Source organism: Leucoraja erinacea, chromosome 19, assembly GCF_028641065.1.
Source record: "Leucoraja erinacea ecotype New England chromosome 19, Leri_hhj_1, whole genome shotgun sequence".
NCBI lineage: Eukaryota > Metazoa > Chordata > Chondrichthyes > Rajiformes > Rajidae > Leucoraja > Leucoraja erinaceus.
Window position 1 is genome coordinate 13537197 of NC_073395.1, and position 13747 is coordinate 13550943.

General features: G+C 42.4%; 1 protein-coding gene across 2 annotated transcripts in view; it reads right to left on the bottom strand.

Moving 5' to 3' along the window:
• Positions 1 to 13747, bottom strand: part of si:ch211-1e14.1 (UPF0606 protein KIAA1549) — a 167674-nt gene that overhangs the window by 50669 nt on the left and 103258 nt on the right. For both annotated transcript variants that reach the window (XM_055650350.1, XM_055650349.1), the window contains exons 6-8: positions 8676 to 8862; positions 7036 to 7095; positions 5976 to 6121 (exon numbers count right to left, since the gene is read on the bottom strand). In XM_055650350.1, the coding sequence (XP_055506325.1) occupies positions 5976 to 6121; positions 7036 to 7095; positions 8676 to 8862 (393 nt within the window). The remainder of the gene's footprint in view (positions 1 to 5975; positions 6122 to 7035; positions 7096 to 8675; positions 8863 to 13747) is intronic.

Below are 13747 nucleotides of genomic sequence, written 5' to 3' on the forward strand. Positions count from 1 at the left end.
CCTCTGCGCCGAGGCGATCGATCCAGGCCGGAGATGCCGCCCTCCAGTCCAGCGGACCTCCGTGGTGATGTCGCCGCCGCCGAAAGCCGGAACGCCGTCTCCGCTCCTAGACAGCCCGCCACAGCATCAGCTCTGGGCCACTGCCCCAGCTCCAAGCCGCCGCCCCAGCTCCGGGTCCTGCAGTCTCCGCTCCGGGCCGCTGCTCCAGCTCCAGGTCCTGCAGTCTCCGCTCCGGGCCGCTGCCCCAGCTCCGGGTCCTGCAGTCTCCGCTCCGGGCCGCCGCCCCAGCTCCAGGCCGCTGCCCCGCTCCTGGCCGCCGCCCCAGCTCCGGGTCCTGCAGTCTCCGCTCCGGGCCGCTGCCCCAGCTCCGGGTCCTGCAGTCTCCGCTCCGGGCCGCTGCCCCAGCTCCGGGTCCTGCAGTCTCCGCTCCGGGCCGCCGCCCCAGCTCCGGGCCGCTGCCCCAGCTCCTGGCCGCCGCCCCAGCTCCAGGTCCGCAGTCTCCGCTCCGGGCCGCTGCCCCAGCTCCAGGCCGCTGCCCCAGCTCCGGGTCCCACAGTCTCTGCTCCAGGCCGCCGCCCCAGCTCCAGGCCGCCGCCCCAGCTCCGGGTCCCGCAGTCTCAGCTCCAGGCCACTGCCCCAGCTCCGGGTCCCGCAGTCTCAGCTCCAGGCCGCTGCCCCAGCTCCAGGTCCCGCTGCCCCTCAGCTCCGGGTCCTGCAGTCTCAGCTCCGAGCCCCGCTGCATCAGCTCCAGGTCACCGCCGAAAGCCAGAACGCCGCACCAGCAAATCGGGCCACCGCTGCCTCAGCCCCGAAGACGGCCAGCCTCTCGTTGGTGAGTCCTGGCTGGCTCTGCCTCCGGAGCCTCGTTGTCAGTCGCAGGCTGGAGGCCGCCAGCTCCGCCATTAGGCCTCAGCGCAGACGGAGACAGAGAAGGGGGATACGACACGAAAAAGTTGCACTCCCCCGAAGGAAGAGACAGAGAACATGTTTCACCCCCCTATCTCGTTATCTATCGTTGCCGTAAAAATATCCACTGATCAACTTGTTATATTTTTAAGCTGATTCAGTTTCAAAGCAAAAATATTATCTAAATATCTGAAGTCCTTCATTTACTGATGTCACTAGAGCAGGTTCCATCAGTGCACCCTGTGGTGGATGGAACAAAGAACTTCAGGATTTCTCTATTTGACTTTGCATTTACATACTTCAAAAGCCTCTGTTATAATTCCTCTATCATGGATTAACTCAACACTTTTCTACAAATGAACATTTTGATCCGGTCAAAATTGGATGCCAACATGTTACTGACCATATTTTAAAAAAGCACTAAAAATACCATATGGTTTTACTGAATCCCTTTTAACTGAGTATTTTTAAACTGCAAAATCCAAGCTTTAGTCTATCAAGAACAGATGGTGTATTTATTGTCCTTTTCCTGCACTGCTGGACATAATTGAAGATTTTCAAACTCTAAACTGAAGGCAACGGAATCAAATGCACATTTACTGTATATGTGTATGCACGGTTGAATGTTAACTAAAAGGTTCTTATCCCATTTCTACCAAGAATTAACACAATATTCAAAATTCAGCTGCACCACTGCACTCCCCAGCACTCTTAAGGTTTACCCTTTTAGGTAGAATTTTGAATAAATAATTAAATAATGGGCTCTCTTTTTTCCCCCCAAGAGGGCTTGTATACAAAACCAGGGATGTAATGCTGAGGCTCTATAAGGCGCTGGTAAGGTGGCATTTGGAATATTGTGAGCAATTTTAGGCACCATATCTGAGGAAGGATATGTTGGCTCTGGAGAGGGTCCAGAGGTGGTTTACAAGAATTATCTCAGGAATGAGTAGGTTAACTTACGGTGAGCTTTTGTCAGCACAGGGCCTATACTCGCTGGAGTTTAGAAGAATGAGGGGGGGACCTCATTGAAACATACAGAATAGTGAAAGGCTTGAATAGAGTGCATGTGGAGAGGATGTTTCCACTAGTGGGAGAGTCTAGGCAAAGCCTTGGCATTAAATGACATTCTTTTAGGAAGGAAATGAGGAGAAATCTCTTCAGTCAGCGGGGTGGCAAATCTGTGGAATTCTTTGCCACAGAAGGCCTCAGAGGTCAAGTCAACGGATATCTTTAAGGCAGAGAGAGATAGATTTTTGATTAGTACAGGTGTCAGAGGTTATGGGGATAAGGCAGGAGAATGGGGTTAGGAGGGAGAGATAGATCAGCCATGGTTGAATGGAGGAGTCGACCTGATGGGCCAAATTCTACTATTATATGACCTTATAAGCATTTCCTCCCAATAATTCCATGCAAAAGATTAAATATGGCTTGTTAATTATCCTTGAAGCATTTGCTCATGTTAAACAGTGAGTCATTATTTTTTTGCAACATAGCTTCAGGCAACATTTATATTTCTTGCACATTTTTTGGAATCTTTCTGGTTGTGTCCCTAGTCAGGACTGATGGAATTGATTAAAAAGCAAAGTTTATTTATTAACTATAATGGTAAGAGCACACCCTAATAAGTAGTTTTAAATGCGTTGGTCTTCCTAACAACATGTAGAGAAAATCATCAGTGGAAAGGCTGGTTTAAAATTAAAAGGGAGTGATTTGAAATTCTATACAACTTTGAGAAACATTAAATGATCAAGTGGCAATATATTTTCCAATATCTAAATATACTTTCTACCACTTAGCAATACCTCCCGAAGGCTGTATTGCTTCAAAATAACTTGTGGCAGCATGTTGGAGTAGCAGTTAGCTCTGCTGTCAAACAGCTCCAGGGATTCAGATTCAATTCTGACTTCAACTGTTATCTCAGCGGTTTTGTACATTTACCCTGTGACCAAGTATATTTTCTTCCATGATACCTGCTTGTAGGTTAACTGCCTTCTAAACTAACTCTCTAGTGCAGGGAAATGGTAGAAATATCAAATGAGTCTTGAAGGAAACGCGAGATAGCATAAGATGGAGGGTTGGAGGCATAACACTGAAATGCTGGAGAAATATATTGTCCTCCCCAAGGCAAATTCATCCTTCCAAATCCATCCAATGTAATTTCAAAGATAAACGGAGCCGGCTATTTAATCAACAGTTTATAACCTTCATAAATTGTTAGATACTCAGAACAAGGAGATTGAGCCAGTTTATATTTTTAACTACAGCAGTAAGAACACATTTATCATCAGCTGCAGTTTCTCTCAATACACAAACTTCAAAGTATTCTAAATCAATCCTTTAATCACACACATTCTTGATTTTTATAGAAAAATATATTAAAAAATTAACATCTCTATAAATGAGTACTGAGAGAATTCCTGTATTAATAATATTAGTAACAGAATACCACTTGTGTTTTGTCTCCACTTTATTATGTCCTTTGTTTCTCAATTGAAGTTACAACTCATTGTTATTGGGTTAGGGAAGTAAAATAAAATATCAACTGAGGTATCAATGTCAGACCACAGGCTTCTGCTGGTGCAGCCCTTTATTAGCAACTCAGCAATTTTGATGCCATCTACAACCCCAGGAGATACACCACCTATCCCAATACCTCCTCCCTCGCCTCCATCCCGGGGTCCCAGCCGTCCTTCCCGGTGAGACAGAGGTTCATGTGCACCTCTTCCAGCGTCATCTACTGCATCCAGTGTTGGCAAAGTGGACGCCTATACATTGGCGACACCAAGCAAAGACTTGGCGACTGTTTTTCCGAACATTTGAGCTGTCCAAGGACTACTGGATCTGCCTGTTGCTAACCATTTTACAGTGCCCTCCATAATGTTTGGGACAAAGACCAATCATTTATTTATTTGCCTCTGTACTCCACAATTTGAGATTTGTAATAGAAAAAAATTGCATGTGGTTAAAGTGCACATTGTCATATTTTAATAAAGAATATTTTTATACATTTTGGTTTCACCGTGTAGAAATTACAGCTGTGTTTATACATGGGATGGGCATAGCTAGTCAAGATCATTACTTCTTAGCGCAACTGCTTCTCCAGGCTTTATATTTTGCTGACACTATACTCACTGATAGGAAAAGGCCAGTATGTTGTCCCTTGCTCTGGGAATTCACTTCAGCTTTAGAACGAAAGAAAATTGTATGAAAAATAAATTGGCTCAACAAAGACAATTTTAAAAATACTCTTCGATTATTAACAAATTAGCTCCTTTGAGAAGTAAACTGGAGAGCTCTGGGCTTGTGATGCTTTCGATGTTGGATGAATGAAGAAATTGGGATTCTCAAACTGGTGATGGTGGAAATGGAAAGCTTGTAGATTTGTCATTCCAATTACTGCCATGAATTCTCACTTGCTTTTAACTTAATGAGCTAATGAACCAAGGAATAATGAATTGAAGCTAACAACTGGCTGCTCGTACCATACCAACCTCTATGAATGAAGCAGATTTGTGATCATTTCAATCATCTTTCACAATGGGTACTGCAGCAAGCCATTTGGCCAATTAATTGTACTTTCTCATCATTGCTTCAGTCCCAATACCTCCAAATCAAAACATGTGTTTTCCCCTCAAAAGCCGATGCAATTTCTGTTTGAAAGTTCTGATCAATTTTAATTGTATCAACCCAATATACCATAACTTAAATTGAAAAGCTTTGTCCTATAAGAAGCGTTCACAAATTTAAAATGTTTAAATTGCTTCAAAGGAATATATAACTTATTGGCTAAATGCTGTTTCTGTGAAGAAATGTTCTGTGATTGAATGGTAATCTATTTCAGACATTGACTATATAATATAATATAAAATCAAATAAAGTTAGTTAAGTACAATGTTACATAAAATAATGAATAAACCTACACCACGGTTTCAAATAACACTGTAACCTTCGAATTTTAATCAAGAGGTTCACTATGATGCCATCAATATACCAACATTTTAAGTAAAGAAGAATTTGATGCAGCAAAACACAGATCTCATATCAAGTTCATATCATATGAACTGGATATATTATCAACCACAACAGTGTAATAGACCATTCAATTCCCCAGTCAGGGTCTACTGATCAAATACAATGCCCTTCATAATGTTTGGGACAAAGACCCATCATTTAGTGGTTTGCATCTTGTAGTGTAGCCTCTGTATTTCTGTTCATGAAGTCTGCTGCGGACAGTGGTAATTGACAAATCCACATCTGACTCCTGAAGAGTGTTTCTGATCCGTCAGAGACAGGGTTTTGGGGATTTTTCTTCATAATAGAGAGAATTTGTCTGTCATCAGCTCTGGAAGTCTTCCTTGGCCTGCCAGTTCCTTTGCGATTAGTAAGCTCACCAGTGCTCTCTTTCTTCTTAATGATGTTCCAAACAGTTGATTTTGGTAAGTCTAAGATTTGGCTGATCTCTCTACCAGTTTTATTCTTGTTTCTCAGTCTCATAATGACTTTTTTGCCTTTCATTGGCACAACTTCGGTCCTCGTTGATAAACAGCAATAAAAGTTTCCAAAGGTGATGAAAAGACTAGGTGCTGAGAGCTGTCTTATACCTGCAAAGAGGAGGCATTTAAACACACCTGAGCAATTACAAACACCTATGAAGCCATGTGTCCCAAACATTATGGTGCCTTGAAATGGAGGGAACTATGTATAAACACAGCTGTAATTTCTACATGGTGCAACCAAAATTTATAAAAATGGCCTTTATTAAAATCTGACAATGTGCACTTTAACCACAGGTTTTCTTCTATTACAAATCTCAAATTGTGGAGTACAGAGGCAAATAAATAAATGATGGGTCTTTGTCCCAAACAATATGGAGGACACTGTAGCTCGTAACTGATTACTTTTTCCACAACATTCACCATTGTGCCCACAGATAAATGTATCCTTACTGTACCTTGCATTAGTTTCTTTAGAGAAAAAACAACTCATATGGACCAATTTGCCCTTTTCGGGAGAGGCAGCTTGATGAATGAGGAAATCAAGCAGATGCACAATTGCAAGGCGCTGCCTACCTGAACGGTGTTATTCCCCAAGGTGCTAGCCCGTTTCCAACGTTTCGCTGACCCAGTTGCCTCACTGATAAGTTGGGCTAGTTTTCGCTCGAGTTCAGCTTGAAATGTCTTGTCCTGTATATGGTTGTCATGCACACCCAGAAGTACTGAGCAGAGAAACCAGAGGCAGAATTACAAACATAAATTAAAAAAGTATTCCACATACAGTGAAATTAAATTTGACGACATACCTCATGCAAGATAAATATGAATAAGAATGTTTAAGAAGGAACTGCAGATGTTGGAAAAATCGAAGGTAGATAAAAATGCTGGAGAAACTCAGCAGGTGAGGCGGCATCTATGGAGCGAAGAAATAGGCGATGTTTCAGGTCAAGACCCTTCTTGAGACTGAATAAGAATGTTCATTTTCTTGAAAAGTCTATTTACAGGTCTCCTCAATTTCTAGGCCATGACATTTTCAGCCATAACTGTTTTAAATTATCATGTCTAAACAATCATTCCATGCCAATTATTCTGAATGGAGAAATTCCACCAAATGTTTCCCTCCTGTTTTGATAGCAAGAGGCTCGTGTGCAAACTAAAAAATATAAAATTTATGTAAAATTATGTTTTAGTAAAACCTGAAACAAATGCCATTGTAGCTCAAAGGTTAATTTAGCAAAAGAATGAACTGTAGAAGTGGGTGTTTTAACTGGGTCTCAGGTTTGATTCTAATGTGTGCTGTGGCAGTTGATCTTAGCTTAGATACTATACCCGACCCTTAGTACCCAAGTTAGACGTGATAGTATGGACTGCAGTCCCCATTTCTGATTAGTACAGCTGGACCAGAAAAGTCTCAGGTTTAGCTACATTTCCCTGTTGTCAAAAGCACTTATTAACACATGTGCATCTGTTCTGGTTAGCAACTTCGTGAGTGGCCAGAAAATGTGAAATGGTACCTCGGCAATATATGGCAGTTTTTAGGTTCATTAGGCCTAATAAATTCTCAAAGAAATTAAATGTCAGTAAATGTTTTGAGATAACTGCAGATATGCTAATTGCGTGGGACTGAGATACGTACCTGTCTTTATCCAAGAAGCCTTCAGTAGATGTGACCTGTTAAGTTCAGGGTAATACATTGCTGCAAAAATGTAAAAACAATGATCTTGAACAGGCATTGGAATATTTCAAGTCAAATACAGTTTACACCTGCAAACAACTCTATGCAGGAGCTAAAACACATTATGCTTATTTTTGTCATGTATTTCTCGGTCAATATTTCTAAGGGTTTTTTCGTGCTGCACCTCTATTACTAGAATTATTGATATCATAAAGTGGATCACCATTAGAACCAGATTCATAGGATAAACACAAGGTTGTAACTTAGAAGTGGAAGTTTCAACCAAATTGAATAGTGTAAAAGTCTAAAACAGATTCAATAGTGTAAAAGTCTAAAACATACAATCTAAAATTCCTTAGGTTTACGGTCAAAAGTGAAGCAGTTTGGTCCAAGATTTATATTTTTTCTATCTTTACTTGGCTATAAAAGAAAGCCGTGTGTTCATTAATCTTGAGCAATTGTCTTTGGAGAAAACCCAGACCACAGACTGCTGCAACAAAAAAAATGTCATGGCTTTGTCATGCTGGCACTTAAACTTGTAAAGTAATTGGTGTTCCTCTAAGTAGCCTTTCCTAAAGAATTAAAAACAAATAATTAAAAAAAGAAAAAAATTACCATGCCCCTAAATTTAGAACATTTTGTTTTTTGTTAGAAAACAGCAAGATCTCTCAAAAACCTATTATGCATGACAGCTCCAATTTTGTTAATACAAAACACTTGTTTTCAATTGACTGGATCAGTCAATTTGACGGATCAGTTGAGACAATTTTTGAAAGGGGTTGCATACCTTCTTAAACTTTTAACTCAAGCTTGTTGAAGTATATACAGCCTCAATGTACTGAATTAGAAAATAAAGCATAGATCTTAGTGCACCTGTAAAAGCTATCTCTCAAGAAATTGCACAGTTGTGGTTGTAGCCCAGCCAATCACACACACCAGCCTCACCCATCAACTCCATCTATATGTCAAACTGCCTCGAGAAAGCAGCCCACATTGTCAAGGAACATGATCATCCTGGTAATTTCCTTTTCTCCTCTCAGGCAGAAGAGATAAAAGATTAAAAGCATATACTAGATGCAGGAATATCTTCCTTCCCACTATTGTTAGACTACTGTACAGTCCTTACATAAACTAGGGTGTAGTCCCAATCTCCCAATTTACCACACTGTAGCCTTTTCATTCGTTTTCATTTGCACTTACTCTGTAAATGAAACACTTATGCTATATCATTATATTCTGCACTTTGTTATCTTTCACTTTGCACTACCTGTTACCTGAGTGTGGCTCGATTGTATTCATTTACACTGTGAATTCACTGGATAGAACATAAACTTTCTCACTGTATCTCAGCAGACTTTGATGCTAAATATCCAACTGGTTTTTAATTCTGGCAAGTGTCTAATTAGAAAATTCAGCATTTCTTAACTATTTATTTTTCTAAATCGTTTGGTACCCTCCTTATATTGGATCATACACAGGTTCCTCAAATCAGTTCAATTAAATTGCTTCCCAGTGCATCTAATAGCTTTTTTATATCTTCAGATAATTTAATAGCTTCTTTAGATAATTTAAGAACGTGCACATATGAAAAGTAAACTTACGCTCAGCTGTCTTAAGGACAGGAAAACCCAGATAAAAACTAAACTCCACGAGATTCAATATCCGCAGCAAATCGCTCACATCAGAGCCATTCAGAAATTCACGCTGGCTGTAGATAGCGAATGTTATATTAACAGGACCTTGTCGCAATCCTCCCACATTCTGCACTGTATCGGTAACATTTATAATCTGAAATGAAAGCAAATAAAAATTAGCTATGCAGAATATAACAGCAGCTATGGAAGATGAGGGACAGGACATTCAAACACATACTTAAATGAATAACCATTTCAAAGCTTCAGGCTCCATTTCACACAGGGTATGATGATTTTTGTTCTCCTTAGATTTGCCTGCTTATGACTAAAATTAACTGGAGCATGAATTAATGAAATTAGGATGTTTAAAACTGTACCTTTCTCCTATTTCATCATCAGTGCTCCTTGGTTGGCATTTTCATCTTTAGTTTTTTTCCCCCCTTCTGCTGCTAAAGATATTGGTTCATTCTGAGATCCCATTTCACTGTCAATAAATAGCCTCATCTGCTCAATAAAATAGACTGATGTTCATATTAAGAGAAAAGATGTTGAATGAGATTTAGCAGATGAAATTTGCCCTTCATTTACTTCAGATGAGATGTACATTGCATGCAGATCCAAGTGTTTTCTTTAATGCACACAGTTATATCTGGTGTTTGTGTTTACCATTTGCTAATTGCATGGAGGACAGTATAACCAGACTGTAAGGGGACCAATATACCTTCACACAATCCTGTGTAATTAATGGTTAAGAGGTTCAATGATACTTTGTCATGTGTACCCAAGTACATTGACATTTTTTTGCACTGTTCAGTGACAATCCGGCTATACATTAGGCACGATCATAATACATATAAGAGCGTATGATAGTAGACCACAGAGTTGCCATATTTTACTTTAATTTAGTTTAGCGGCCCCTATCCTAATAGTGAAGAATTGGATCCAGATTCACCAAGGTAGTTGATGTGAAACACATTGAATATCTTTGTCTGAAATCACCAGACCCATTTAAATTGGCACGTAAATGGCATGTAACACAAACTCAAAGAGCCATCTCACCATCCATTCAAGTGTAATTGGTAATGACAAATGAACCACTCTTCTGAAATCAGAAGCTGCCATTTAAGTGTAAGAAGAACTGCAGATGCTGGTTCAAATCGGTCTGAAGAGGGTCTCGACCCGAAATGTCATCCATTCCTTCTCTCTAGAGATGTTGCCTGACCCACTGAGTTACTCTAGCATTTTGTGTCCAGCTGCCATTTAAGCATGCATGCAATTGGTGAGGACTGGACTTATTATGCGGCAATGGTTGGCGGGTAGATGACCCAAGTTTATGGCTATTTAAGGCACATTGTTTCAGTTACTTGGAATATGGACAAACAAAAAGCTGAAACAAAACTAAAGATCTACCATGAGATACTGGATAACGTGGACCACTACTCAGGAGCCATACAGCTGCGCCAAAACTGACCACAAAGCTGAAGTGAATTGAGCCCCCCGGTCGGTGGTAATGTCCTCGGGCACGCCAAAACGAGCAATCCAATGAGCTGCGAGAGTTCGAGAACAAGACGCGGTGGAGGTGTCGGCCAGCAGAATTGCCTCAGGCCACCTCGTAAAATGATCCACAACGGTGAGCAGTGAGCCCACCAAATCGACGTGGACGTGCTGGAAACAGCCACAGAGAACCACAAAATCTTGCACCGGTGCTCGCACATGTCATTGGATCTTCGATGTCTGGCAGGGAATGCAGGCTCTGGCCCAGGCCACAACCTGCATACGAAGGCCAAGCCAGACAAACCTGTCTGCCACCAGTGCAGAAGTGGCCTGCATGGAAGGGTGTGCCAGGCCACGTATAGCGTCGAAAACCCGTCGCCGCCAACCCACAAGGACAATAGGGCGTGGTCTCCCGGTGGACAGGTCACATAGGACTGACACCCCTGCTGGGCCGAAAGAAACATCGGCCAACTGCAACCCGGAGGCAGCCGGCCTGTAACTGTCCATCTCACCATCCTCGTGTTGCGCTTTGGCGAACCCCGCATAATCCACCGGGGTCTGCGGCCACTACAGCCGGAAGAGCAGGGCGAGACAAAGTATCCGCGACCAGGTTGAGCTTGCCGGCCACATGCTGAATGTCTGTTGTGAACGAGCGAACCAGGGGTCGGACACCTTGGCCAAGGCGGTGGTCAGTGAAGGCCGTGAAGGGCCTGCTCTCCAGGAAGTATTGGAAATGATGTCCGGCCAAATAAAGAGCGAGGAGCTCCCGGTCAAAGGCACTGTAGCTGTTCCCGGGGATCGCATGAGAAGGCTAAAAAAGGCCAACGACTGCCAGCGGCCGTCGATGAGCTGCTTGAGGTGCCCTCCAACAGCCGTATCAGAGGAGTCCACTGTGAGGGCAGTCGGGGCAGCGGCCCGCGGGTGCACCGCAGGGGACCAATATCCTGGCGGGGAGATTTTGCAAAGGCTACTGAGGAGACTTTAAACTAGAATGGTTGGGGGGAGGCTCAAATAGAGAAAGCTAGTAGACAGAGTGTGAGGCAGGAGGCAGAAAAGGGAAACACTCGGACCCAAAATCTAGGGGAGAAAGAAGAAAAAGAAAATAAACAGAGAATAAGAGGCAGCATGGAGTGAATGAGCTGTTTGAGGAGTATAAAGAATGCAAAAAGAATCTTAAGAAATAAATTAGAAAAGCTAAAAGGAGATATGAGGTTGCTTTGGCAAGTAAGGTGAAAGTAAATCCAAAGGGTTTCTACAGCTATATTAATAGCAAAAGGATAACGAGGGATAACATTGATCCATTAGAGAGACAGAGTGGACAGCTATCTGCAAAGCCAAAAGAGATGGGGGAGATATTGAACAATTTATTTTCTTCGGTATTCACCAAGGAGAAGGATATTTAATTATGTGAGGTAAGGGAAACAAGTAGAGTAGCTATGGATACTATGAGATTCAAAGAAAAAGAAGTACTGACACTTTTGAAAAATATAAAAGGGGATAAGTCTCCAGTCCTGACTTCAGTGGTGGGCAAATTAATGGAAAAGATACTTAGAGATAATATATTTAAGCATCTGGATAAACATGGTCTGATTAGGAACAGTCAACATGGATTTGTGCCTGGAAGGTCATGTTTGACTAATCTTCTTGAATTTTTTGAAGAGGTTACTAGGGAAATTGATGAGGGTAAAGCAGTGGATGTTGTCTATATGGACTTTAGTAAAGCCTTTGACAAGGTTCCTCATGGAAGGTTGGTTAAGAAGGTTCAATTGCAGTGGGGTTCAATTGGGTATAAATGCAGGCGTAGCAAGATGGATTCAACAGTGGCTGAATGGGAGACGACAGAGAGTAATGGTGGATGGCTGTTTGTCATGTTGGAGGCAGGTGACTAGTGGGGTGCCTCAGGGATCTGTGTTGGGTCCACTGTTGTTTGTCATGTACATCAATGATCTGGATGAAGGTGTGGTAAATTGGATTAGTAAATATGTAGATGATACTAAGATAGGTGGTGTTGTGGATAATGAAGTAGATTTCCAAAGTCTACAGAGAGATTTAGGCCATTTGGAAGAATGGGCTGAAAGATGGCAGATGGAGTTTAATGCTGATAAGTGTGAGGTGCTACATCTTGGCAGGACAAATCAAAATAGGACGTACATGGTAAATGGTAGCGAATTGAGGAATGCAGTTGAACAGAGGGATCTTGGAATAACTGTGCATAGTTCCCTGAAGGTGGAATCTCATGTAGAAAGGGTGGTAAAGAAAGCTTTTGGTATGCTAGCCTTTATAAATCAGAGCATTGAGTATAGAAGTTGGGATGTAATGTTAAAATTGTACAAGGCATTGGTGAGACCAATTCTGGAGTATGGTGTACAATTTTGATCGCCCAATTATAGGAAGGATGTCAACAAATTAGAGAGAGTACAGAGGAGATTTACTAGACTGTTGCCTGGGTTTCAGCAACTAAGTTACAGAGAAAGGTTGAATAAGTTAGGTCTTTATTCTCTGGAGCGCAGAAGGTTAAGGGAGGACTTGATAGAGGTCTTTAAAATGATGAGAGGGATAGACAGAGTTGACGTGGACAAGCTTTTCCCATTGAGAGTAGGGAAGATTCAAACAAGAGGACATGACTTCAGAATAAGGGACAGAAGTTTAGGGGTAACATGAGGGGGAACTTCTTTACTCAGAGAGTGGTAGCTGTGTGGAATGATCTTCCAGTGGAAGTGGTGGAGGTAGGTTCGATTTTATCATTTAAAAATAAATTAGATAGGTATATGGATGGGAAAGGAATGGAGGGTTATGGTCTGAGTGCAGGTAGATGGGACTAGGGGAAAATAATTGTTCGGTACAGACTTGTAGGGCTGAGGTGGCCTGTTTCCATGCTGTAATGGTTATATGGTTATTATATATGGTTATGGTGGCCTTGGCCAACGCCTCCTTCGCATAATCAAACGCAGCCACGGCCTTGTCAGTCCACACGAGGTCCCGTGGTTTACCGGTGAGGCACTGAAACAAAGGGCGCACGATCCGGGCAGTTTCCGGCACGAACCGATGACAGAAGTTCACCATCCCGACAAACTCCTGCAGCCCCTTGACAGTGAGCGGCCGAGGGAATTATCGAATGGCTCCACTTTAGTGGGCAGCGGGGCTGCACACTGCGAGGTGACATGATGCCCCAGGAAGGAAATGGAGCGCAGGCCGAACTGACACTTGGCAGGGTTGATGATAGAGTCAGTTGAGTGAAATAAAATTCTTTATTTGGAAACAGCAAACAAAGCGAGTAACTCAACTGCGTTACAGGTTCGCCAAATAAAACGAAGCTCCTGCTACTCGGGTTGAACTGAACTAACTGTTGAACCAAAAACCCGCAGTCACGTGACAGCGCCAGCCAATAGCGAGCGTTCGTAATGCCCCAAGCCACCACTAGGTGCCGCTACAAGACACTTCTTCAGACTGACATTCCTTCTCTCCAGAGATGCTGCCTGTCCCGCTGAGTTACTCCAGCATTTTGTGTCTACCATCACTTTTAGCTTCATGTGATTATTCATCAC